The sequence below is a fragment of the Podarcis melisellensis genome, assembly GCF_964234715.1.
Source record: "Podarcis melisellensis genome assembly, chromosome: 1".
Classification (NCBI taxonomy): Eukaryota; Metazoa; Chordata; class Lepidosauria; order Squamata; family Lacertidae; genus Podarcis; species Podarcis melisellensis.
The window spans coordinates 44785214-44810574 of record NC_138528.1 but is presented as its reverse complement, the minus strand read 5'-3'; the positions used below and the strand labels follow the sequence as shown (position 1 = coordinate 44810574).

General features: G+C 39.7%; 1 protein-coding gene across 6 annotated transcripts in view; it reads right to left on the bottom strand.

The window, feature by feature from the left end:
- Positions 1 to 25361, bottom strand: part of NUMB (NUMB endocytic adaptor protein) — a 57904-nt gene that overhangs the window by 23876 nt on the left and 8667 nt on the right. For all 6 annotated transcript variants that reach the window (XM_081890275.1, XM_081890279.1, XM_081890278.1 and 3 more), the window contains exon 2: positions 3253 to 3395. In XM_081890275.1, the coding sequence (XP_081746401.1) occupies positions 3253 to 3378 (126 nt within the window). In that variant the 5' untranslated portion in view covers positions 3379 to 3395. The remainder of the gene's footprint in view (positions 1 to 3252; positions 3396 to 25361) is intronic.

The following is a 25361-nucleotide window of genomic DNA, read 5'->3' as shown; positions in this document are numbered from 1 at the left end:
AACAAATGATTTTGTGGTTTCCATTAATCCTAGAATTTATAATACTGAAGAATCTTCTCTGGATGATCAGTCTAATTCTACGTGCTATGATGTACTATATCATAGATAAAACTAATATAATGCCAACTACTGACAAGTCATTTATTTAAACAAGGCTCTAGAACCAGCTCCTCATTTTTAACAGGCTGTTATGGATGGGGCTAATACGCAGGAACATGACTGCTGCAGTGTTATACAAAATGACTTTGTATGTCCGGCCAGTCTTCATTCTGAAAAAGGGATGTTATATTTCATCAAGGAACTACAGTATACAAACTATTATACATTCCCAAAGACCATGGCATTGTTACTAATTATATAGGCTTGATCTAAATACTTTGCTTGGCAATTTCCCCCATGCAAATAGGCAAGGAAAAAGGTGTCAAGATTAAATAAAGTTGATTTATTCTAAAGGCCCTATTTGTTGGCCTATTTCTAATAGGAATGAAATCTTAAGTTCCTAATGGCATAGAGTGTTACAGAAATTATTTAAGTTCTTACACCTATTTCATAAGCTTGAGAAAGCCCAACTCTTCCCCATCCCACGCCAATAAAAATGAGGCAGAGTGAAGATCTGCAATTCTAAGCAACTATTGGTACTAGTGGAATAATTTCAATTCATCAGTTCAGCAAAATTAATATGTTCAAGTCCATTCAAATGCAAGTAGGATAGGTCTCCATGTTATGGTTACCATTCTATTACAGAACAGTGCCATTTAGAACTGGACTGGTAGCTTGAACACCTCATGTGCTTAAAACGTCAAGAATTAAGAGTTCTACACTGTAGTTTGTAGGATTAAATAGAAAGATTCACAAGCAGCAGCCACAGAACCAAAAGTGATCCTCATTGAGGGACGGGGGAAATTGTCCCATCCTCCCAATGCCATGCCACAAACACAGCTATTTAGTAGTATGATTTGTCCACCACTCTTAGAATAAATTCAAGGTTCCAACCCTCAAAGAGGTCAGCAAAGCATCTACAAACCGTAGATTGACTTTTATGCAAGACTGTACTATCATCCATATTTCTTTGAAAAAGTAAAGAAAGCCAAACCAAATCCATGTTTTCTGCAATTTGGGGGTATTCACAAATGCCCATTAACTTCTTTCCAATTTCTTCTATTCAGCAAGACTTCCATTGTTGTTTTTAAAAAGAAAAAAAAGCAGGTATCGTCTTGCTATATAAAGCTTCTCGGTACTCCATAAAACCATGCTCTTATATTTCTGGTCAGGTATGGGTGTGTGATATTCAGTTGGAGGTACACATTCTGACACTGGAAAATGTATCTTAAGTCTCCTCATTTACTTACCTATTTAATGTTCCAGTTTATAGGTTTATAAACACAATGACAAATAAATGACATTGGTGGAAATAGATTCTTCTTTTTAATAATAATAATAATAATACCATTTGCCGCAAGTCAGAAGATTAACATTTACTTTACCACTCCTGAATGCTTATCTCGCACCAACAGTACCACAAAGGCAGTACTGCAAAGGTCAAACATCAAGCCAGCTGAAACTGTGTACTAAACATAGATGAAAAAGTAAGCATTCTACTTACTGAAAAGAGTTTAATTTCTATAAATGCAGCTCTACTTCTATAAATGCAGCCCTACTTTAATGGAGTAGGGAAGGCAAATACAAAAGAAAACCACCTCTACTACAAAACAAGTGTAAGAAAATAGAATTTAGGGGGAAATAAGACTGTACTATTATTAGCCTATGGGACGTGGGTGGCGCTGTGGGTTAAACCACAGAGCCTAGGACTTGTTGATCTAAAGGTCGGCGGTTCGAATCCCCGCGACGGGGTGAGCTCTTGCCAACCTAGCAGTTCGAAAGCACGTCAAAGAGCAAGTAAATAAATAGGTACTGCTCCAGCAGGAAGGTAAACGGCGTTTCCGTATGCTGCTCTGGTTCGCCAGAAGCGGCTTAGTCATGCTGGCCACATGACCCGGAAGCTGTATGCCGGCTCCCTCGGCCAATAAAGCGAGATGAGCGCTGCAACCCCAGAGTCAGCCACAACTGGACCTAATGGTCAGGGGTCCCTTTACCTTTATTATTAGCCTGGATAACTGATAAAAACACTTTTCTACTGAATATCTGCTTTGTAAGCAGTCAGTTTGCAACAAAAGTATCCCCATTAGATCTACAGAAATTATTTATTGCATTCTTGTGTGTATTCCATATGTGTGTGACTCCTGCAAGAAACGGAATAAGAGCTACTTGATACAGTTGATTGCGAACACCAACATAAGGTGGAAAGAGGTAGTTTGGGACAAAAGCTATAAAAGCCGTGACTGTGAGCTGCTGGTAAGAATACTGTTGCACCAGTGTAGAATATGGATCAGTAGAAGCATCATATCAAGACATAGGCCTCTTACCATCAGAGTTGCCTACTCTTTTCATATTCTAGCCTGTCTTAAGATCGCTTATTTCATATCCACTTAAACAGATTAAAAAAGCACAATGCTTTTTTTCTTTCTTTAATCTGCTACCTCCTCTGTTGAAGCAACTCAAAGACACACAATACAGATCTATGAGAACCATTAAAACAGCCATTCCTATTTGCTAAAGAGTGCTTAACACTACTAAGCAGCATGAAAAAATTAGTTATCCAGTAAAGGGTGAGACTTGCTGTGAGAAACAGAGAACAATAATTTTTAACACTGTTCCAAAAGTGTAAATCACACTCTTGCCTTAGCTAGCAACTTTCTATAATGAACTTTTTTTAAAAAAAATCTGACTAGCATGGAAGACATTTGGAAGTTTAAAAAAAAAAATTATGGCTGCATGATGTAATGTTTAACTACTTTGATCAATCAACGAATACCCTTTTGATTAAAAGGTTCTCCAATTAACCTTTAAAGATACATTACTCTTTCCCTATATAACAAATGCATTTAAGATGCCTACTGTATAATTTAATAACAAAATATGCTTGTTCTTCAGACTATAGCTTTATACATGTGCAAATGTATGCCAATTTAAACAAGTAAAACTTGTAAAAAAATTTTCTTTAACCAACATTTCTTTATTCAGCCCCAGCGATATTTTACATACAGGAAGAACTATAAAGAAAATGTGTGCATAGACAAAAAACAGGATTTGTACAAATACAAACATTCTTCCACGTAACTATTGTTAGCATGATCCAAACACAAACAGGGTTTAGAAGTTTGCTGCAGTTCTTAAAAGAGTAAATATATTTACCTTAACAGGAAAGCTGCATTTGCCAGTCCGAACCCCTTCTTCATCTGTCTGCCACTGATGTGGCCTACTTGCTTCAGGGACATAGACATCTTTCTTTCTTCTGAAGCTCTGTCGTAATTTATTCATTGCTCAGTTCTTGTGCCCTACAAAAAAGGACATGGTTTAAATGAAAATTGAACTCGGATCTCAATATATATAATGAACCAATCTACCATATTTCTCCAACATGGTAAAAGGCTTGCTCAGACAGTCCTTTAATATTACACTAACATGGGGAAGGCTTTTCCGTGGGTTCATCCCTTGGTGCATCCCATGGTGCTTATCTAACCTTGGAAGGCTCACAAGCACATGCACAGAGGCCAATTGCATGTCTCTTTTCCATAGAATCAGCAGCCCAGGATGCTGACCTTGTATATAATTGGATGAACCCATGGAAATGTGCTCCTTTCATGTCAGTGCAGTAGTTAAGAGGATACCTTGGGGGGAGAGCGAAGGAAAGCATTGTGGCATGTGCTTCAGGACCAGCTTAAGTGGCTATGATCAAATTGTATATTGTTTCACATATTCAAGTTATTACTGATCCATTTTCCACTTCCATTTTCATCTCCTGACACAAGATGATGCCCCTTCCATAAGCACGTAGGTTTTCTGCCATTCCTGTTTGTGAGAAATGCTTACATTTCCTAAAGCCTCCAATACTGTATTGCAAATTATTTCTAAAATCCTATTCAAGCCTCATACTTAAGTCTGCCTATACAACACAAGATCTATTATGCCTCTGTGGCGATCACCCACACATGTTCAGACACCACAGAATACCCTCTGGAGCAGGAAATCACTATAATGCTTGGCATTATAGTGATGCCCATACAGCTCTGTATGTTCAAAGTCACTATTTCCCACAAAAGAAAGCATGGAACAACATAACACCAAAATATGAAGCTTGACAGAGGTCACCACTGTGAACAGCTTCATAGCTAACCTGCTAGACTCCTTAATGAATTAAGCAACAAACATTATAGCTAATGAAATTTATATTTTGACAATCTATGGAAATTAGTATTTACCTCAGTACTTTGACTATTTTATATTAGAATGCATTTATAGCTATTACCCTTTACCTTTACCTAGCCATTCAGCCCATGTTAATTATTTAAAACAAAAGATTTATGGATGCAATTGATAACCCTTTTGGGTTATGTAACATTACTGAAGGACAAAGGTGAACATAAACCCAATATGAATTTCAAAACAACCTGTCACTGACATTTTCAGATGGTACATTTACCTTCTAGCAAGCCAGTAAGTTACTCTTCAGTATCCCAGCAATGTCAAGTATTGAAAGCAGTCTGCCAGCATCCTGGGTATGCTGGTGTTACTAAGGCTGCTTGCCAAAGCAAACACTTCCACCCACGTATGAATTCCTAGTTATTACCTGGGGTGCCTTTCATGATCTGATGACAGGAAGTTCACAGCACAGGAAGCAACTTTGGTACACAGTTTGGTAGTGTCTGAACCCCAGAAGTGAAAACCTGTCTTATTATTAAAAGATGCAGGTTGGTCCCTGAAAGTGCTTTCAGCACCATAGCTCTGCAGCCATTGCAATCCAAACCAATAAAACTAAAATATAATTGTCAACAAATGGTCATTAATTGTACAGTAAATGATAGGATACCCTCTCAGTTACTATAACAATTGCATCCATGTATGAAGTAGAAGCCAAGTTATTACAAGTGATTGTTATGAAGAGTATCTTAACAGCACATATGTTTGAACCTATCTGTTTTAATAACATGCTGGTAAACAACTTAATAAACAGAACCCCCCCCCCAGCCCTAACATTTTAGCAGAATATGTTAAACAAACTATGAAGCAAATTTATCAAATGGCACCTGGTCAAAGCTGCCGAAAGACAGTTTGTTGCTCAGAGACCAGACTGTTTCATTGAAAGCTATTAACATAGCTGCTGAACTGCTCAGACTGAAGCCTTCAGAGAAGGAAGATGAACGGGCAGTTTTTTCCACTGGCTTCTAATTCATCAGTAGGCACATGTTGTGTCATGCCTTGTTATCCGAGATGAATGGATACACCCCAGATAACTTCCATAGCGAAGATACAGGCATTGCCCTTCTGCAAATACAGAACTGCCTAGCATATACTAAATGGTTTCTCTCCACCCACAATGGCTGCATCTGCACAGAATGCTAAACCATGGTTTGTTTCAACTGTGGCATGTTCAAATCACAAGTCATCTTACAGACAATCAGACAAGGCACTGCTTGTTTCTTCCAAGCTTATGGGGGTGGAGTAGCCAAACAAGCAACACTGTGGCTGAACAAATCATGGTTTAGTGATATGTGTGCATCAGGCCTGAATCAGTACGTCACCCAGCTTCAGAAGACAGTGCATATATTATGACTTCTGCAGTCAGCATGAAATGCCTGGGGGCCAGAAGATACTATTACTGAGGATGGGAAGAACAATTATATGCTGCTGGTAGGGGCTGGGATTTGACAGAGGTTTCCCTTTGCTGCTGCAAAAAGACCCTGCTGCACCCAAAAGTGCAGGCTGTTGTGAAACTTCCATTAGCATTTTGGAGATGAGCAGAGCCAGCTAGGGATCCACTGGATCTGAACCAGTCCATCTTCCTTAGAGTTACCCAATATGGGCCTCTCTGCTGCACCAGTCCAAGAGGAAAATTAACTCTGCACCTGCACACAGTTAAGATTACTCAGTTAGTGAATCACAAGGTAAAGGAAGCTTCTTAACTGTGGGATTCAACATGCCCTTGCCACTCTTGTGTGTTGCATGGACAGAACTATAAATGAGGCAGTGTCAGCACAAAGGACACTGTTAGAACCAGGACCTTGTAAGAATATCTGAGGTTATTACCAACACAGTACAGTTGTGCAATATTTAACATTTGAACTGAGAAGTTTGGATATCCACTGGTCACAGCCTTCAACAGCAGGGACACATAGAGCTCATCAATAAGCTTTAAAGCTTTAAAAAGTGAACTGGCAGGTAACGGGAGGATTATAGCAAATGGATTTGATAAAAATGGATTACACCTATCTCTGCAACCTGGCTTTTCAGATAGAGGTGTCAAGGCTATGAATGATGCGAACTATTGGAGTTTGAAGTCCAGTGAACTATCCTTCCATAACACAAGAACAGCTGATCTATTACCACCACAATCATGTTGAATAGAGCTTGACCAAGTTAAATTCTCAGTCACAACTAGACATGTAAGAACTGAAACTATCAGAGCAAGATCACAAACAAAGGAAACATAGAAGCAGCACATATATTTTTCCAAGTTCTCTCACGATAAGAAGCTGAAATTTTCCTGTTACTTAGGAGTACTGATGCTAAGTTCGTGAATAGCTAGATAGAATACTCCCTCCTCTGGAATACCATCAACCTCTTTTCACCTTATTCCTCTCTCACTTTAAAAAAAATGCATATCTGCATAGTCCATCCAGCAAAATGCAACAATTTAAGACACATCTCATGTAACTCCAAAGCAGCTTCTTCAAATTATGTTGAAACTATTCCCTGAACTCCAGAACAAGAAAACATTATGTACTGCAACAGAAACCAAAGATTATGGATTTCAACCAACTTTGATTTACTTTTAATCATAACTACTCTTAAGTATTCGACAACTTTTCCTTTATCTGCACTTCTAACAATGCACACCACATCCCCTTCACTAGCAGAACATTGGTCTTCCTCTCAAGTAATACTAGTGCTGCCAAACTACTTTCAAAACTGATTGCCATTCATTGTCCAAATAATTAGGCAAGTAGTAAAATGGCAGACTAGCCCAGGACATATGATTTAATAGTTACAAAAAAGGTCAAACATTTGACTTGGACTCAGTGACTCTCAGTAGGCAGGAGGAAAGAATGGACGACGAAACCTAGAGAAAAGTAGTCTAGGGAAACTTACAGCTGTACTATATCCTTCACAACTTCAGAGCAGGCACACAGAGAGGAGTCCAATTGCATTATTTCACCAGCCTCTCCACCCCAACCCCTTTATAGTTATTTCAGCCTCAGAGACACTTCTTGAATGTGCACACAAAAATGGTTTAAATGAATTAAGGGGTTATTCCAGGGCAACAGATGGTTTGCTACAAGCTCCAGATTTTACAAAGGAAAACAAAACTTTTAATTGCTTTTTGTCTTCGTTTTTTCAGGCTTATATACAAGCCTAACTTGATCTCCTTTCCAGCCACAAGTTGTAGCAAAACTTTCACATCTCTACATCAAGTAGCTTTTTAAAAAAAGCTATTCATTTTTGGCCCAAGCTATATATGATAAAAATCTGTTACTCTCCAGTCTGCCAGGTTTTACAGAAAGCTCTTCTATGGCACACACTTTTATTTAGCATTTTATGCATCTTCTGTAAGAAACATAATAGCATAAAAGTTCTTTTAAAAAACTGTAGTAACAATACAACCTTATTCTTCCTTATCATTACAGGTTGAGATGATCCAAGAGTCAATACTGATTGCTGCCGTTTGATGGCACACATTTTTGAAGTTTTAGAGACTTAAACATAAAGGCATGCTCAGTTTTGAATTCTAAAGAAGAAAAAGCTGTAGTAGTGCCAATAACTTAAAGACTGTGTATTTTAGAACCACACCCTGAGTTCTACCGCTTGCCAAAGCCAAACAGCTGCATGCTGTTAAGAACTTAACAGGAACAATACATGTAAGAACTCAATTGCTTTTACCACTAGTTACTAGACATTCCCTCTGCTTTAGGTTATCAACATACCATGCAACTTTTGCTCAGAAACATTTTAACAGGATCATGCCCGCAACTTGTGCAAGGGTTACGTTCTGGGGAGCGTGCGCTAAAGCCAAAATTGTGTATAGCCAAAACACAACAGCAAACTTTTTCAGCAGGGGTCTGGTCCACTGTCCCTCAGACCTTGTGGGGGGCTGGACTATGTTTTGGGGGAAAAACAATGAACGAATTCCTATGTCCCACAAATAACCCTGAGATGCATTTTAAATAAAAGCACACATTCTAGTCATGTAAAAACACACTGATTCCAGGACCATCCGCCAGCCGGATTCAGAAGGCAATTGGGCCTTAGTTTGCCTACCCTTGCACAATAGGTTCAACAGCTGACGGGATTGCCAAAGACTTTGTTCCCCAGACAACTGCCCCTTTTATTTATTTTTACAATTTCTGAGTGCATAAAGCTAAATGTGCAGAAGTTAAATGTGTGTAAGTTGCACATCCAAAGTCAACAGAAGGGTTTGGACAGGGGTAACTGGTGCCTCCAGGGAGTCAGAATAGTACAAGTCCTGCTCCCTCTACCAAGCCACTCCCATTGTACCTTCTTCCATCAGCTCTACAGACTTCAAGCTTCTTCTACCCGTTCCACTCAAACTATTTATCCTTAGAGTTCGTTTCATTTCATTATGAAATGAAAAATAGTATTACATAAATCTGCCATCATGAACTTGCTTCTGGAGAGCAAAAAACCCAATGTCCTCAAGCACAAGAAGAATGCTCGGCTCACCTAATGAATATGCAGGTTCTCATACGGTAGGGAGCTGTGCATTCTGCTCCCTATAGCCCACTATCAAGTCACAAGCAGCAAGCCAAGAACAAACGTTGACTATCGCTTGTGATTTGTTAGGCGGGAAACACACCACAAGTCCATGTTCAGATGGCATGAAAAACAGCCCTGCGCAAAAGAGCATTATTCACGGTACACAGTCTGTCCAGGCATATAGCAAGAGCATCTGTTCCAAATGAAAGGGGCGCAACCTATAGAAAACTGCAGGTTTAAGGTCTATTTCAGCTTAGCTAACTATTTTTAGCATGAATTGTGGCTTTGATTTCTTTAGTCTGCCATGTGTTTCCATTAACCTTTAAAATCAGATACAAACTCAAAAAGTGTATCTGGGTGTTCTAAAGTGTATGCTGACCCTTAAACTATGAAAACCTCTGCCACAAAAAAGATCTTAAAATGCATTTCACTACCACCACATTAGTTTCAAACTTTCCCAAGTGAATAAAACTGGAACTGGAACTTTAGAATACTGCTTCTCACAGCGGAATTTTTATAAGTAAAAGCAAGAGAAAAAAAGTTGTACGTGAGAGATTCATCAGTTTTAAAAACAGAAGTGGTAAAATCAAATCATTCCATTAGAACAAGTGTTCAGTCCTCGCAGAAGTTTTATCTTTATATATTCAAGGTACAAAGGCCAATCATATTTATCCAGGAGAAACGGAACTGGAGCAGTGTGTGTGGTTGGTGTAAAGTTTTACCTGTCCTTTGAATACATGTTTTTATCTGCAGCAGGCAGCTTGGTAAGTAAGTACAAAGTTCTTTTGTGGACTGGTAATCGTTAGCAACCAATCCACCTATGGAGTGTAGCTTGGACAGAGGACTTGGCAACTTAAGATTCTTGGAACAATTGCTACTTGCCTCAAATCAGTGTTCAAAATTAATCAGGTGCCAGGCGCACTTTGCGACTGGCATGTGTCCAACTCTGACCATGCAGAGATCTCTGGGTGCCAGGTTGGCGTCTGACATTTCCATCTGGCTGGCCCCTCCAGCTTCCTTGCAGGGATTTTAAAAGTTATTTAAGAGCTTTGAATTCAGAAGTCAGGATCCTAGAAAATGCTCAGCTAGCATCTATGCCATGAAGTTCAGTTCCAGAACAACTGAACTCTTGGTTTCTCAGCTAGCAGGAACCTTAGATATGATTGGATAAAAACACATTACTGTAAAACAGCCTAAAAAGGGAGCCCAACATTCTATTCTTATATCTCTCTTGCAGCAAGGGGACTTAAAGCCCTTAAGGGTGAGGATTACCGCTCAAGTACAGAAATCACTTCAGGGAGTTCAACAGAACCAGGAATTAGCCAACAACATGCATGAGAAGTAAATCAAGAGGGTCACAATTGGAAAAGTGAATGGCACATGAGTATTAGGAGTAAAAAGCATCTCAAACTGTGCTTTAAAAGAAAAGAAAAGGGGGGTGCCGTTACTCACCATGAAGTTGCTACAGTAAATGCCACACTGTTAACGTTGGTTGGGTTTGTGTGTGCAAGTACTGTGTACCCTTGAGTACCTCAGAAAAAAGCACAGATCTCAGACATGTGAACTAAGAAACATTTCAATCATCCCTTCAGTCAAAAGGATGAAACTAATCCTTTTCTAGCTTGTCATGCAAGATCAGTAATGAACAAAGCAGCAGGACTTCATAACCTCATATGGTAGGAGGCTGCCTACCTCATATATATTGACCATTGGTTCTGGCTATGTACTTGGTGCAGCACCAGGGTGGTGTTTCAAAGGCAGCTGATATTCTTTATGTATTGGCAGTCACTGCAGAATACAGTCAACTTTGAATCTTTATGCCATCAGCCACTCCACCACATAATGCAGAAAGCTGTCTGTGGACAAACACCGGCTCCCTCGGCCTGAAACAAGGTTAGCGTCACATCCCATGGTCAGGTTTGACTGAACTGTCCAGGGGTCCTTTACCTTTTACCACTCAATTCCTATCAGGCTTCTGGACTGTTCTGACAAATGGTCTTGTGCCTGGCATTTGACTAGAGTGACACAGGAGGTCTTAGGCATGGCATTTAAGTCAGTCGGAATGATCATTTTTGAGGAGTTTTGATAAACATCCCAAGACTCCCTTTCCTTGGAGATGGCACAGAACTTCACATCTGCCAAGCGAACCCTGATCTGCTTCCCAATTTTACAGGCACAACTGACCACACATGTGCTGCACTGGATTACACTCAGGTAACCTGACCAATATACAGTACATCTAAAATATTAACAGGAGGAAAAACTTGACTGTATTAAACCTCTCCCCAGCAACCTTGGATACTAGGAATAGTCAGTTCTACTAATTAATCTGCAGGTTTTAGCAGGTATAACTGGCTCCATCTTAGGTTGTTGTTATTTGTTTTGCATGTCGTTTTTGGTGTGGGGGTGGGCAAATGAATCAGCTTCCTAGAAGCTAATAAGAGGAGTGTTTCAAAAATCTACCTTGCCCCTTTGAACATCTCTATGAAATTGCTAAATGGCATGATTCATAGGTCTGTTATGGGGTTATCATCATTACCCTGTCAATCAGACAATTCCATTTTTATCAAATCTATGAGTGTCAGTTTTAGTTCTTATCTCAGGTCTGATAGCTGTACTTTGGCTAAAGCAGAATACAGATAAAATTCATTTTAGTCCTCAGATTGCAGGGAACATATATAAAAAAATTGTCCAGTAGCATCTTAGAGACCAACCAAGTTTGTTCTTGGTATAAGCTTTAGTGTGCATGCACACTTCTTCAGATACACTGAAAGAGAAGTCACCAGACCCTTATATTGCAGGGGACAGTGAGGTGTATTTGATTAATCTGTTGTCATTTGTCAATTATGCTTGCAGTCCAGGAGAGATTTTGGCTCTGCCTCTGATATTAGTTAAATGAGTGAGAGATATAGCCAACACAAGTCTTTTACTATCTGCATTCAGTCTGCTATATCTAGACAGAAGGAATCTTTACACAACTTGCATCTGATTGCCTTAAAGCATTTGGAAAATTTACGCTTGGACAAAATGCAATAACTTGCCTCCTGCCTGATACAGGATAGCAGGGTCACATAACAGTACCTGCAGCAACTGCAATGTTGCTAGTTTCCAGATGCCATTCAAGATGTTGCTTTGACCTTTAAAGCTCTAAATTATCTGTCTCACCATATATTAGGAATATCTCACTCCCATGTAACTCCTGGGATACAGGGAAGCCACCCACTTTAAAAATTATTTGTACTGCAATGTCTGTCAAAACTATGCATGATGGTGGTGAAACTAATAGTTAATATATATTTCTACTGAATATTAGCAGCCACACACTGCTCAATAACAGATAAGGCATTATAAAAGTATTCAGGAACTGCCCCTGACAACATAGTATTGACACTAGATCCCTTTTTTAATGAAGCGATCAGAAAGGTCATAAAGTCTCTGCTCGTAGGACAAACATTTCAGAAAAGAATGGTTATGAAAGCATGCCCTCAGAAGTTAAACTAGTATTAGCTTGGAGTCAGCAAAATGAAACACTTTATAATGTCTTTGTACAGGTTCATACAGAAATGTAGTAAAACATACTACTCAACAATAAAAGTGTATAATGGTATAATGAGAAAGTGGATTGTAAGAGGACACATGGAATGCAAGACTTACGGTAAATCTTGATTTAAAATGGGCTGCTTTACTATTTCCACCAAATTAACTCACTGCAGTATTCTCTTCCAACAGGGTTAACTGACAAATGGTTAGTCCATGCAAATGCACTTTAGGGTGAGACTTTTGATTTATCAGACTTATCCAAACAGTGTTTGGGATATAAGCCCAATAAAAGCTTAATTGCTAGCCTCAGTACAAAGCAATCATTCTGGTCTAAAATCTAAGCTGGAGAGGAACCTAAGTCCTCCCTTTGTCCCTGCCTCCAACTCAACCACCCTTCACTGGTTCTAAGCTCCCTCTTACATTTTTGTTGCTCCAGCAGTGAAGCAAGACTACTCTCCCAGCTCTCTCCCCAAATGTCTGGCATGCTGCTAGAGAGCTGCAAGGAATGGAGAAAAGTAGACTTTTCCCACACTTACTGACCCATGTCAGTAACTACATTTTGCAACACCCCAACATTTGGACTCTTGTGGAAGAGTGACTGGACCTGATCATTTTCCAGCGATATCACAGGGTGGGGGTGGGGTTGATAATCTGAAATGCGCACCAGGCAGCTATTTTCCAAGACTGTTCAATTTTTGAGCCTGACTGGGACAAGTTCACCCATCACTTGATGAGACTATTAAATCCAGCAAGAACTATCCATTTGGTATGTTTCATTAACGATAGCTTTTGTTATACAAGTCCTCTTAGCAATGATAGCTACTGCCAACTTGCTATTACACTTTCCCAGATATTGTGCCCAAGTTAAAATGTTTTATTCCAAAACTAACAGCAATCCAAACTACAAGGAGCCAGCATTATGCCAGTGTAATTTACCCTAATTCCAAACTCCATTCTGCTAGATTAGTCAGCCCAAACCTGGCAGAGGGGAAACAAGCTTTTAAAATACAGTTTGACATACACCACCCGCTTCTGCTGGATTGCTACGTCATGTGACTGAGGTTAAGAGCATTTGGAGTGACGTAATCCTCCCCTGCCCTGCCCCCAGCCCAGAAGATTCCTTTATGGGGGGGGACACTTACCCCCACCTCAACCTTGGGTTCAGCCAGTTGAGCCCCAGTTGAGTCAGGATGGAGGGCTTATGTTGGCATCTCTCTAGATCAGCCATAATCAGGGCTTCAAACAGCTGAGCACCACCTGAGCCAGAGATCTGCCTATTTCAAACTCTGGTCAACACAGTGGATCTTGGGTTTGGACTGCTCCCTAGAAGTTTATACATTCACATATGATTCATTCATAAACCTTATGTTGTCTTTATGCCTAACATTACCAAATACACCAGGATCAGACAAGAGGTGCCCCCCTCTAAATGTTGGACTAAAGCTCCCATCATCTCAGACCATTAACTATGCTGGGGTAAATGGAATGCTATGTTGGCTACCTCTGCAATAATTTACACCAAGAAAATTAGTGGTGTAGGAAGTCATATTTACATAATTTTACATCCTGCATCTTCAATGTAATTTTATATTACCTGGGCAGAGTAGTACAAAACAAAAATATTATAATGTGATCAAGTAATGCTGCAGCAGACAATTTAAATAAAGCAGTTTGATTTTACTATACAAGTTGGGGGAGGGGCGCTTACTTTGCAATTCTTAAAAGCCTGGGAAAACAAATTTGCTTTTGTTTGGTGCATGAATATGATCTATAGGTAAAAAGGTAAAGGTAAAGGTACCCCTGCCCATACGGGCCAGTCTTGACAGACTCTGGGGTTGTGCGCCCATCTCACTTAAGAGGCCAGGGGCCAGCGCTGTCCGGAGACACTTCCGGGTCACGTGGCCAGCGTGACATCGCTGCTCTGGCGAGCCAGAGCCGCACACGGAAACGCCGTTTACCTTCCCGCTGGTAAGCGGTCCCTATTTATCTACTTGCACCCGGAGGTGCTTTCGAACTGCTAGGTTGGCAGGCGCTGGGACCGAGAAGCAGGAGCGCACCCTGCCGCAGGGATTCAAACCGCCGACCTTTCGATCGGCAAGTCCTAGGCACTGAGGCTTTAACGCACAGCGCCACCTGCGATCTATAGGTACTTATGAATATATAGGGTCCAAGTGATTTACACCAATAAAATGTTGCTAAAAGTTGAATTACAAAGTGAGTATATACAATTCTGTTACACTGTATGCCATCAAAGGCTACTTACTTGCATGCTATTTTTGTACAGTATTGAGATGTTTCTTTGTATTGATGCAATGCCTCTGCAGAAACTCCAGGACAGATTTTCCTTACTAAAGTTCAAGGTAGAATGGAAGCTATTGGGTTTTGGAGTTGAAAAGAAGCTCGCACAAAGCTTGAATATCTGGAATGAGACCTTGCCAAGAAATTCTGAAAGCCCTACTCTAGATAAATATTTAAGGTTTTAAAACAAATGAATTCTATGTTGTCATTTCCTGACCACTGTGAGACTTCCCCAAGATGGCATTTAACTCTTCTGATCACTCATTAACTACCACAGAACCCTGAGCACAACTAACAATTACATGTAAAATTTGCTTCACAGATTGGAAAGGAGAAATATATTCTTACCACAAGTAGCTTGCAGTGAAAATGAGGCTGTCAGCTATAATCACCTCTGTAATAATGACTGAGAAATTCAGCAAGTCTCATACTCAGCTCCCTTTTCTTCTCCTAGACTTCTAGGAAATTGGGGCCACTCCATAGATTCCAACCTGCCATGAAGCAGGTTCCACACCACTCAACACCAGAACTGCAATGCTGCCTGCTGGTCAGAGAATATAGCCAAGGCAAGTTTCCTTTAGGTAATTCTCCCTTGTGTATCCTGTCTTGCTTATAGCATTTCCTTTTCTCAATCAGACAGCTGAGATTTGATAAGGACTTTAATCTGCTCCCAGAAAATCCGTCTTGGTTGCTTTTAAGGAACTAGGTGCTATAGCAGCCCCCCAAGATAAGGATGTATGTGTGTGTGAGACAGTGGCTCCTCCTCCTCCTTCCCCCTCCCTTCCACTCAAGGTAGCAAGTAGTAAAGAAATGTCTTCACCCACTTTGAAGCTTCCCCCACTTTCAAAGGATTCCAAAGGATAGGCATAGGGCTGTGGTAGTCATGCATGCACACAATTATAAAACCGAGGTAGAGGGCAAAATTAGCCCAGTTACATCCAAATAGATTGAATCTTAATTTTTTAAGTTTAAATACCTAACCTCAAACTTTCACGTGTCAGACTGTACAAACTACTTTTCAAGTGTTCTGTTGCAAGCACACAGTTTTCAAAGTTCACTTAGAACTTAAAACTATTAAGATTTATTTCCAAACCTCAAGTATCATAGAATCATGCCAGCACTTAACAAATTCAAAGTTCTATGCCAACAGTTAAGTGGGTCAGTTTTCTGCTTCACTGGGTGTTTTGTCACAGAGGTTCCACTATGCTTTAATAGACAGCTTGTGTCTTCTGCAGCAGACATATCCCCACTTTCGTCTCCATTATTTCACTGCTATTCTATCAGGACACCTCTCCATCATGAAACATACAATAATTAATGACACAGGTCAATGTTATCAGGAGCGTGCTTGCTCTGCATTACATAGCTACAACTCCAGCTGAAAATCAGATCCAAAAACCATATCAGTTATTTTCAGTATTGACATTTACCAGTTAATTTAGCAGGTAATACAAAAATATGAGCTTGCCTGACTTCAAGAATAATCCTACTCACATGTCAACATGGCTATTTTAACTCATTTGTAAAAATATCTCAAGAAGCAATTAAATTTTAAATGGAGAATGACTCATTTGCTCATGCTAAGCTACAGGCTAAAAAGTGCAAAACAGAATAGGATTAATGTCTTAAAAGTGTGAGATTTTGTAATTAGGATAATTCCCCTCAAACAGAAGACATTTTCAAGTAATGGTTGGCTCAACTGTGACCACCTTCACCCATACCAATTTGCCTAGTCACTGGGCTCATCAGAGACTTTTCTCTGGGTATCATCTTCTGAGGTTCAAGCACATTGGTGACCAGATATAGTATATGAAATCCAATTAGGAAAGGGATCTCATTTTTATTCACATCAGTCTCGACACTGAAACACTACTGTATTACTGACTTGTTCTTTTGTCAAGAAAGCATGATACTAGCATATTTTTTTACATTCAGGAGAACTGCTGTCCTGATCTTCTACATTTCCAGAAACTAAGTTGTCTCATCCTTCACAAACATCTCTAGTCCAGCAATTAAATTACACCACAGACTGCAAGCCTTTCCAATTCACCAAACCAGATTTCCCCAGCAAGCAATAGTTTAGTATTCAAAATTATACTGTCTACCTTATATAAGTAACAAACTTAATTAGTTTAGAGCAGGGATGTCCAACTTCCAAGAGACTGAGATCTATTCCCACTAAAAAAAAACTGGCAGTGATCTACCCATTGTATTGACCAAAGTTGTTGAGCTTTTGAGGAGCATTGATCAGAGTTGTTGAGCTGTGTGTGTGTGTCCCAGCATGTTACTTTTTAACATTATGCATGAAACAGACATTTATGTGTAACAGCCTTTGCCAGGTTTCTAATCAATGTTAAAAACTCAGATATATAAGCTAGGCACCAAATGGCTCCTTAAACCATGGTTTAAGCATATCTCTTTTAGTTCTTTCCATTCAAAAATCAACTTTAAAAAGATGCCTAGTGGAAAAGCCTCATGACATATTTGTCTGAAATTTGGCAGATTTCTTACCCAGGGACATCTCTTTCATGTCGGCAGTTTTCAGACCTATTACCCACAAAGTACTAGAGGAGAGTAAGTGATTCCATTTTTAGACACTCCTAAACTGTAATGGCAGTCTTGCAGGAAAACCACCGAAGCTATCACTTCTGAAGTTTGGCAGGATTCATCCCCTTAGAAGGAGTGACCTTTGCCACCAAATTCTTTCCAATTCTACCCATAAATAAAAGTTAACCTTTAAAGGTGACCAGCGAAAAAGATCCCACCCAGACTAAGTGGCTTGTAATTTAGCAGATTTTATCTAGTAAATAGGACTTACTATGCCTGCAAGTTTTTGCAGAAAAGTGAAGAAATATCACTGTTTTTTCATTTCCCAATAGTGAAAGTGTCATATTGGAGTTTAAACCAAATTTTGTGGTCTATGCACATCCTTATTAGTTTCTTCTATTGCTTGCCTACACTGGCCAATTTCCATAAAACAAGGCAAAGCTTACAGGCACCTGATCTTCTCTATCCATACCAAAAACCTCTAAGAATGAGTGCAAGTATGCTTAGCACATTGTTTAGCCATAAAAACTTACATGACAAACAGAATGCTTAAAAGTTTCGAAGACAGCAATTTATTTTTCTAGTTATATTATATGCTAATCACTGCACAGCCTGCCGGCGCCTCAGTTAAAGTTCTGGGGAAATGCTTTTTAAGTAATTGGATCAATTGTCTGACAAGCACAAAACAATTTAAGCTTCAAATACTTTTTATCAAGTTCAGGAGAACTGACTGGGGGCTGTTAAGATCTAATGGTCTTTTTGGTCTTTGTTGCTCTGGTTATGTTTGAAAAGCTGATCTAGGAGGATGACAAGAAAATCCTGCCCACTAGACACCAATACCCATTAGGGAAATGTACACTGCAGCAGAGCTCAGTTTACAAGTAAATTGTTTTAGGTCTACAAACTGCTTGAAAGTTAAGTTCCAAGCCTTTATATATTGATGTGTTGAGATTTGCTACAATTACTCAAAGTAAAAAAAAAGACACCAAGTATGTTCCTAGGGACACTGTTTTTCAACCATCCTGAAGGTGTACATGGACACTAAAGCAATAGCTATGACCTGAACCCAAATTAATCCAAGGTGTAAACTAGGATTAGAGAACCTCGGGTCTAGGGGCCAAATGTGGCTATCCAGGCCTCTCTGTAGGCCATGCCCCTGCCCAGGCCACCTTCCAAACACCTCTGGCTCCACTCTGTCCTCAAGTGTTTTTCTCCTGTCAGGGATGTGTCTCTGAACTGTAATAATGCCTCCGGCTTGTCTAAAGTGAGCAATGTTTGTGTGGGTTGGTGGAAAACACCTGCTAGCGTGGCTAGAATGCAGTCTACTGTACAAAGGTTAAGAGCACATCCACTGATTGGCTGACTTTTGCTTCTCACCATAACCACCACTGCCATGGTGGCTGCCAGAAAATTCCCCACAAAAGAATTCAGTCCTGATGTTGAAAAAGGTTCAACAATCCTCCGCTAAAACAACAATTCCCACCACCACCTCAAGTCCAGGAAATGTGCAGTTTAAGACCTGATTGCATAAAGTTCTTCAGTGAACACAGCTGATTTGGTCGGAAGTTTTCTTGCAGTTTGGTGGCTATGGGCAAATGCTGTTCCTGTGTGGTTTTGGAGACTTGGAGTCATCACTACAAGTTGCAGTATAGTAATTGTGAAATGAATATTGCTCACAATGCAACTGAAAGCATTATTTAAGGCAGGTAAATATTGCATCCCAGTAGACTAAGCAGGCAAACTGTAAGTACCAGAAAACAGACCCATACAGAGCTTGTCTTGTACCCACCTGCTCCCCACCTGCCAGGAAGTCTCCTGGTGGTAGGCATGGCTTTACTGAAGAAATGCACTGCAATGAAAGTATTGAATATGCTCCTGCAACAACTAGAATCAAGTGCAAATACTGGAACTAAAGAAGCTGGTTTTCCTACTTGGCATAAACACATCTTTACAAGGGGGTTGCTCAGGCAGCCATTGCAGTTTAGCAGTAAAACACAGAAGAGGTGCACATGGCATAGACTGAGAGGAGGTTTAAATGCTTTTGCATAGACATGCAATAAGCTCCTATGCACAATAGAAGCTTTTGATAGTTATGGTTCAGTTTTTTCAACAGATTGCCTTGCAGAGTTGAACCTTATGGAATCATAACCTAGCTTGGAATAGACAAACACGTTGTGGATTTATATTAGACACATGGGATTTACTTCAAATGAGAGAGAAGAAAGCCCTGAAAGTTTATTGGTTTTGTGAACTGCACATTTCCATTTGGTAAGAATGCAAATTTTTTCAGCATCATTGTCTACAATTTAGCCTCTACAACGGCTGAATCCAAATGCAAGTCACACCTTTGCCAAAGTGACAGTCTAAGTTTGGAAAAAATGTATACCCACTTAATACAGTCCATCAGTATAAATAGACAAAAAAATTCTGAACAAGCACACATTGTTCAAGAGTAAGAAGGTAATAAGAGTTATTCCGGATCAGGCCAATCCGATCTGTTCTCAGTGGCTAACCAGATGCCTTTGGGTAGCTCTCAAATAGGACACAAGCTGAACAGTGTCTCCCCATCTGTGATTCCCAGCAACTACTATTCAGAGCCATACTAGCCATATTGTGGCTAGTAGCCATTGATAGGTTTATCCTCCAAGAATTTGTTTAATCCTCTTTTAAAACCATTCAAGTTCATGGCTATCATTGCCTTTTTGTGGGAGAAAATTCCATTGTTTAATTATACATTATGTGAAGTATTTTCTATTGTCTGTCCTGAATCTTTCAACATTCAGCTTCAGTAGATGCCCTGAAGTTCTAGTATTATGAGAGAGGAAAAAACTTCTCCCTATTCACTTTCTCCACACCATCCACAATTTTATATCCTTCTATCACAGGCTTCCTCAACCTCGGCCCTGCAGATGTTTTGGGCCTACAACTCCCATGATCCCTTGCTAGCAGGACCAGTGGTCAGGGATGATGGGAACTGTAGTCTCAGAACATATGGAAGGCCGAGGTTGAGGAAGCCTGCTCTATCATATCCCCCGTTACTCACATTTTCTCTAAATTATGAAGTTTCAAATGCTGCAGCCTTTCGTTGTATCGGAATTGTTTGCTCTTAAACATATCACCTCCTCTAAAGTAAACAATGAAATAGATACAGTATAAGCAGGTTCAACATGGGCAACCTTTTCAAGCCATCATTGCTCATATTCTTTGCACAGCAACTACTGGTTTAAAAAGGAAAGGGGTCTTTTAAACTTAGTGCCACAGTGAACTTAAAAGGGAGGTAACCTTCACCAACAGACTTTTATTATCTCTAAAATTATCTAGAAACACATCTCAACTTATGTTACAGTATGCAAAGGCTAGGCTGATCTGTAGGAGACTGAGGGCTGTAACTTTGTGCCTTCAGACCCCTGAAGTTCCCAAATTTACTCCTAGTTGCTACAGACTTCAGGATATTGCTGCATATGCCTCTTGTTTAGACTTTGGGTGTGTGCCTGCACTGCTGCAAGGAGAGAAAGTATACAGCAGCCTTCCAGGTGCTGTTGAGACTCTCAGCAACCATCAACTCCAGACAGCATGGTCACTGTTCAGGGATAATGGGAATTGTAGTCCAGAACATCTGGAGAGCACCAGGTTGGGAAAGACTGGTGTACAGCATAGTATTCAAATAAATCAGGAAACTGTTCTTAAACCAGGGAGAAGAAAGTCAAGAAATTGTCCTTTTCACAAGGCATTTCAAAGGATAGCAATTTTACTTTGAATTCAACCAAGGAATGAATCTGTGATAGCCAAAATCACAGTATTCATTTAATCTGTACCACATTTCCCTCTTCAACACACTATATTCACTGGCTATCAGTAACATGCAGCTGCAGTAATTTACTATTACACTGTTTTGAATGTCACCATTCCTTTTTCCTCTTCCCCCACTCCACCCACTCCACTTTTGTGAACTTTGGAAGCTAAGGATTAGTCAAAGAATGAACGAACAATGTGAAAGACAGAAGGTCCAAAGGGCAAAAGTTCCAGCTATTTCTGGTTAACTGCTATCAGCATGATTTTATGATCCATCTCTACCATGAAGAGTATCAGACAGAGTATACCAATGTAGCCATTTAGATTCCTGGATTTTTAGTACAGTGGTACCTCGGGTTACATACACTTCAGGTTACAGACGCTTCAGGTTACAGACTCCGCTAACCCAGAAATAGTACCTTGGGTTAAGAACTTTGCTTCAGGATGAGAACAGAAATCGTGCTCTAGCGGCGCGGCAGCAGCAGGAGGCCCCATTAGCTAAAGTGGTACTTCAGGTTAAGAACAGATTCAGGTTAAGAACGGACCTCCAGAATGAATTAAGTACGTAACCAGAGGTACCACTGTATTCTGTAGTGCTTCTACAGCACATTTATTTGTTGAATATCTATACCACCCTTCATCTGAGGATCACAGGGGGGTTTACGATAAAGAAAACTTCTCCCCGTCTCTCTCTCTCTTATACAAACACACATATATATAACAGAATTTAACAAATATAATGCCCTACATTGACGAAACTGCAGTTTCCTACTTCTTTTTTAAAAACCCTGTAATGCAAGCAAAAAAAAAAAAAAAAGGATGTATAGAACTACCAAGAAAGAAATACAGGTGTTGTGGGACTGAACAGTTTGAAAATCAAAAACTTCCCTGACAAAAGATAAAGTAAACAGCTCTACCTACCTTTCTGCAAGAGCTCTCCCCCACCTGGGCTATCTTCTATTCACCTCATCTGCAGCGACATGTGCTTATCTCTTGCCCCAAAACCATGTGCTTGTGTGGCTGATGCAGCAACCAAATGCAGTTAAAAGGCAGGAAAATCTTATAAACGTGAACAGTTACACAGAAATTATCAGGATGCCAAATGTTATGTCAATTACTGTATTTCTAAGCGGCATGATCAAAAGATTTGGTATACACAGGCACAATTTAGATGCTCAACTACGAGCTTGCGATACAACAGCGTCGTAGCTGGGAATGAGCAATATTCCTCACTCCTTGCACGCACACACACACACCATACGTACATACTGGTTTAATTAAAATATAGTTAGCTGTAATGCCCCAAAAGGAAATAGTGGTTTAATGGTCAGCGAGGCTAGCTCAATCAGCAGAACATGAAACTCTTAATCGCAAAGCTGTAGGTTTCAGCCCCACGTTGGGCAGAAGATTTGTGGTTAGACTAGATGACCCTTGTGGTCCCTTCAAACTTGACAAGTCTATGATTCTATGATGCCTTACGATCCTGATTAGTAAACTAACTTCTAATTGTGGTTTGAGAAAAGATTAAAGCAATCAATAGGTCTCATCATTAAACTCCCTGTAATCTACACATTCTTATATTTTAAAATTTTGTTTGGTTAAATTACCCTTCTGTTCCCATATCATGAAATATTTAACACAGTTCGTGATCTCAGTTTACTTTCTGTGGACCAGCACTATATTCATTAACTAGCACATTCTTTTCACAAGCTATTGTTCCAAAACACATTTCTCCTCTACACTGCTACTGCATCAAGACTACTGTAGCACTCCAATATGACAGCAGAGAGACAGGGCATCAAATTCTACTGCTCAGTACAGTTCTCTCTAGAACTCAAATTGCATTACCCTACTTGTGTTTTAAAATGGTACTTGAAGCAGTCATCAGCTCATAGCACCACAATTCATTTTATCCAAGCCAAAATTTCAGATTTCCTAATCTAGCAGGCATGTTGAACAACTGCTATACCATGGCTAACCATGTCAGGAACATTGCAGGTTAACTTGCTTCCTTGCATTATTCACTTGCATCACTTCCAATGTACATACCTCATTATCTGCCCCCAAATTAGGAAGTTCTTCTGTCTGCATGAACTAGGCTTCATTCTGGGGCCAAAACAATATAGATTTTGTATAGATTCCATAATCTTCAAGTCTTTTATGTTCTTGCAAAATGTGCCCACCTATATAACTACTGTAACTCTTTTTTTTTTTTCAACACAGTGGCTCAGGAAGTGAATTATGATCCTACAGATCCAGTGTCCTCCCTCCTTTATTTTATTTACAACAGGAACTTAATTTGCACACAACACAGGAAGACAGACTAAAATGTAAACACTCTTCTCTGTACTTTTGCTTTTTAAGTATAGCAGGTTATTTCATCTTGCTAATGCTTTGAGCAAGGTACCTGTGCACGTTATACTTACACCAGTTCCCATCCATTGTCAGTTGCGATACTCCAAAGAGTTGAAGTTTATAGCTAAGCTACAGTTCAGGCACTGCAGGTCAACAAGTGCTCTACTATAACATGACACTGACCCACCCTTGCAGTGTTTGGCAAAATTTAGTTTTCATTATTCATTAATTAGATATTCAAGACCTTGTATCAATATCCCTGACATTTTAAAAAGTATTTAAGAATTGATCAATCTTACTAAAAACAGTCAACTGCCTTGCTAAATGATAATCAGTTCAGTTTTCAACATCTGGCTAACAGTGATTCCAGGAAGCTCATTTGCAAGAAATTATGTTGATGCCCATTCAAGATTTGCCCCCAGGCTCTGGTACTTAGTAGTATGTTGCCTCTGAACATGGAGGTTCTATTCCTAGCTATCAAGGCCAAGAACTGTTAAAGTATCTATATAATGTGTATTTGCTTCATCCTTCTTACAAGAAGTCATCACCACATGGTTATACAGTGGTACCTTGGTTTTCAAATGTAATCCATTCCAGAAGACCATTCAAGTTCTGAAACGTTCGAAAACTGAAAACTCAATACAGAAGCCTCAATACGGAAGCTGCATGGTATGTTCAACTTCTAAGGAGTGTTCAAAAACCAAAGCATTTACTCCTGGGTTTACGGTGTTTGAAAACTGAAATGTTAGTCAACGGAGACGTCTGAAAACCCAAGGTACCACTGTACTTGTCAATTCCCTAAGTTAATTATGCACTTCATGAAAAGGGATTTCTTGTTTGCCTTGAAAACTTGCCAATCAGTTTTATTATTTATTTTTTTAATTTTGTATTATCATTTTTCATATCAAACATAAAACATAACTCACATCAACCACTTTGCTTAAAAATATCAAATCAAATTCTTATATATCACCCCCCCAATATTTCCACATATTGCCAAACAGTTTTGTTGAATAGCCCAAAGCGCAAGCTAGCATTGAGAGAAGATAACTGATAACATAATTGTTTGCATGAAACCACTTCGCTTTTTCCCTCAACTGAGCAACCACAATTTCTATTTCCTTACTAGGAACATGATATGACCTTTGGTAATTTCAGTAGACTTTTTCCATACCTTTTCCAGAGCTAGTATTACCTAAAAACTTAGCTCAGTTGGAACTCTTCACGTGCACCTGAACTTTGGCTTTGCTCTGTACAATGACTGCAGTGCCACTGCAGAAAAATTCAGGAAGCAATACTGGCTTAAGCTAAATGACCTCCTTAAAGCTAAAAGACGTTAGTGAAAATACAGAAACTTAATTGGTCTTCAGAATCTCTGTCCTTTCTAATGCAAGTATATCCCTCTATTTGACCATTAATTAACCCTGATGAGAATAAAAGCCTTTTTTTCCAAGAAAGCATCTCTCTCCAGAAATTGATCGTTTTTTGTTCCCCACAATCATCATTTGTGACAATGGCCAACACCAATCAGAATTATTTTTCCTGTAACTACGCATCCCTCAGACCCTGACACTGTTCTGTCTTGCTCCTACAAGATTGTTCCATGCTCCATTCTTCTTTCTTCTCTAAGCCAACTCAATTCTATTATTACAGGAACAGACCTTTCCAACTTAGCTTGATCCTTTACCCTTGCCTCCCTTCCCCTTTTCCTTACTACTATACTTTTAAATTTTCTTTCAGATTATTCTGGTGTTCTTTTAGTAGGTGCTTTGTGACCACCCTTAAGGGAAATACTTTTTCTTTCTTTTTTTTGGAACCACCTTAGCATGGTGAGGGGACTTAGGCAAGTCTTCTAATGTCATCCTTGAGCGATCTTTGACCACCCATCAATGCTTGGACCTGGGTCCCTTAGGAAAGACAGTAAACTTGCAAACTACCTGTTTTGGAGTGAACCCACCACACCCACCAAAAGGCTTCACACTTAATTCCTGCTAAAGCCT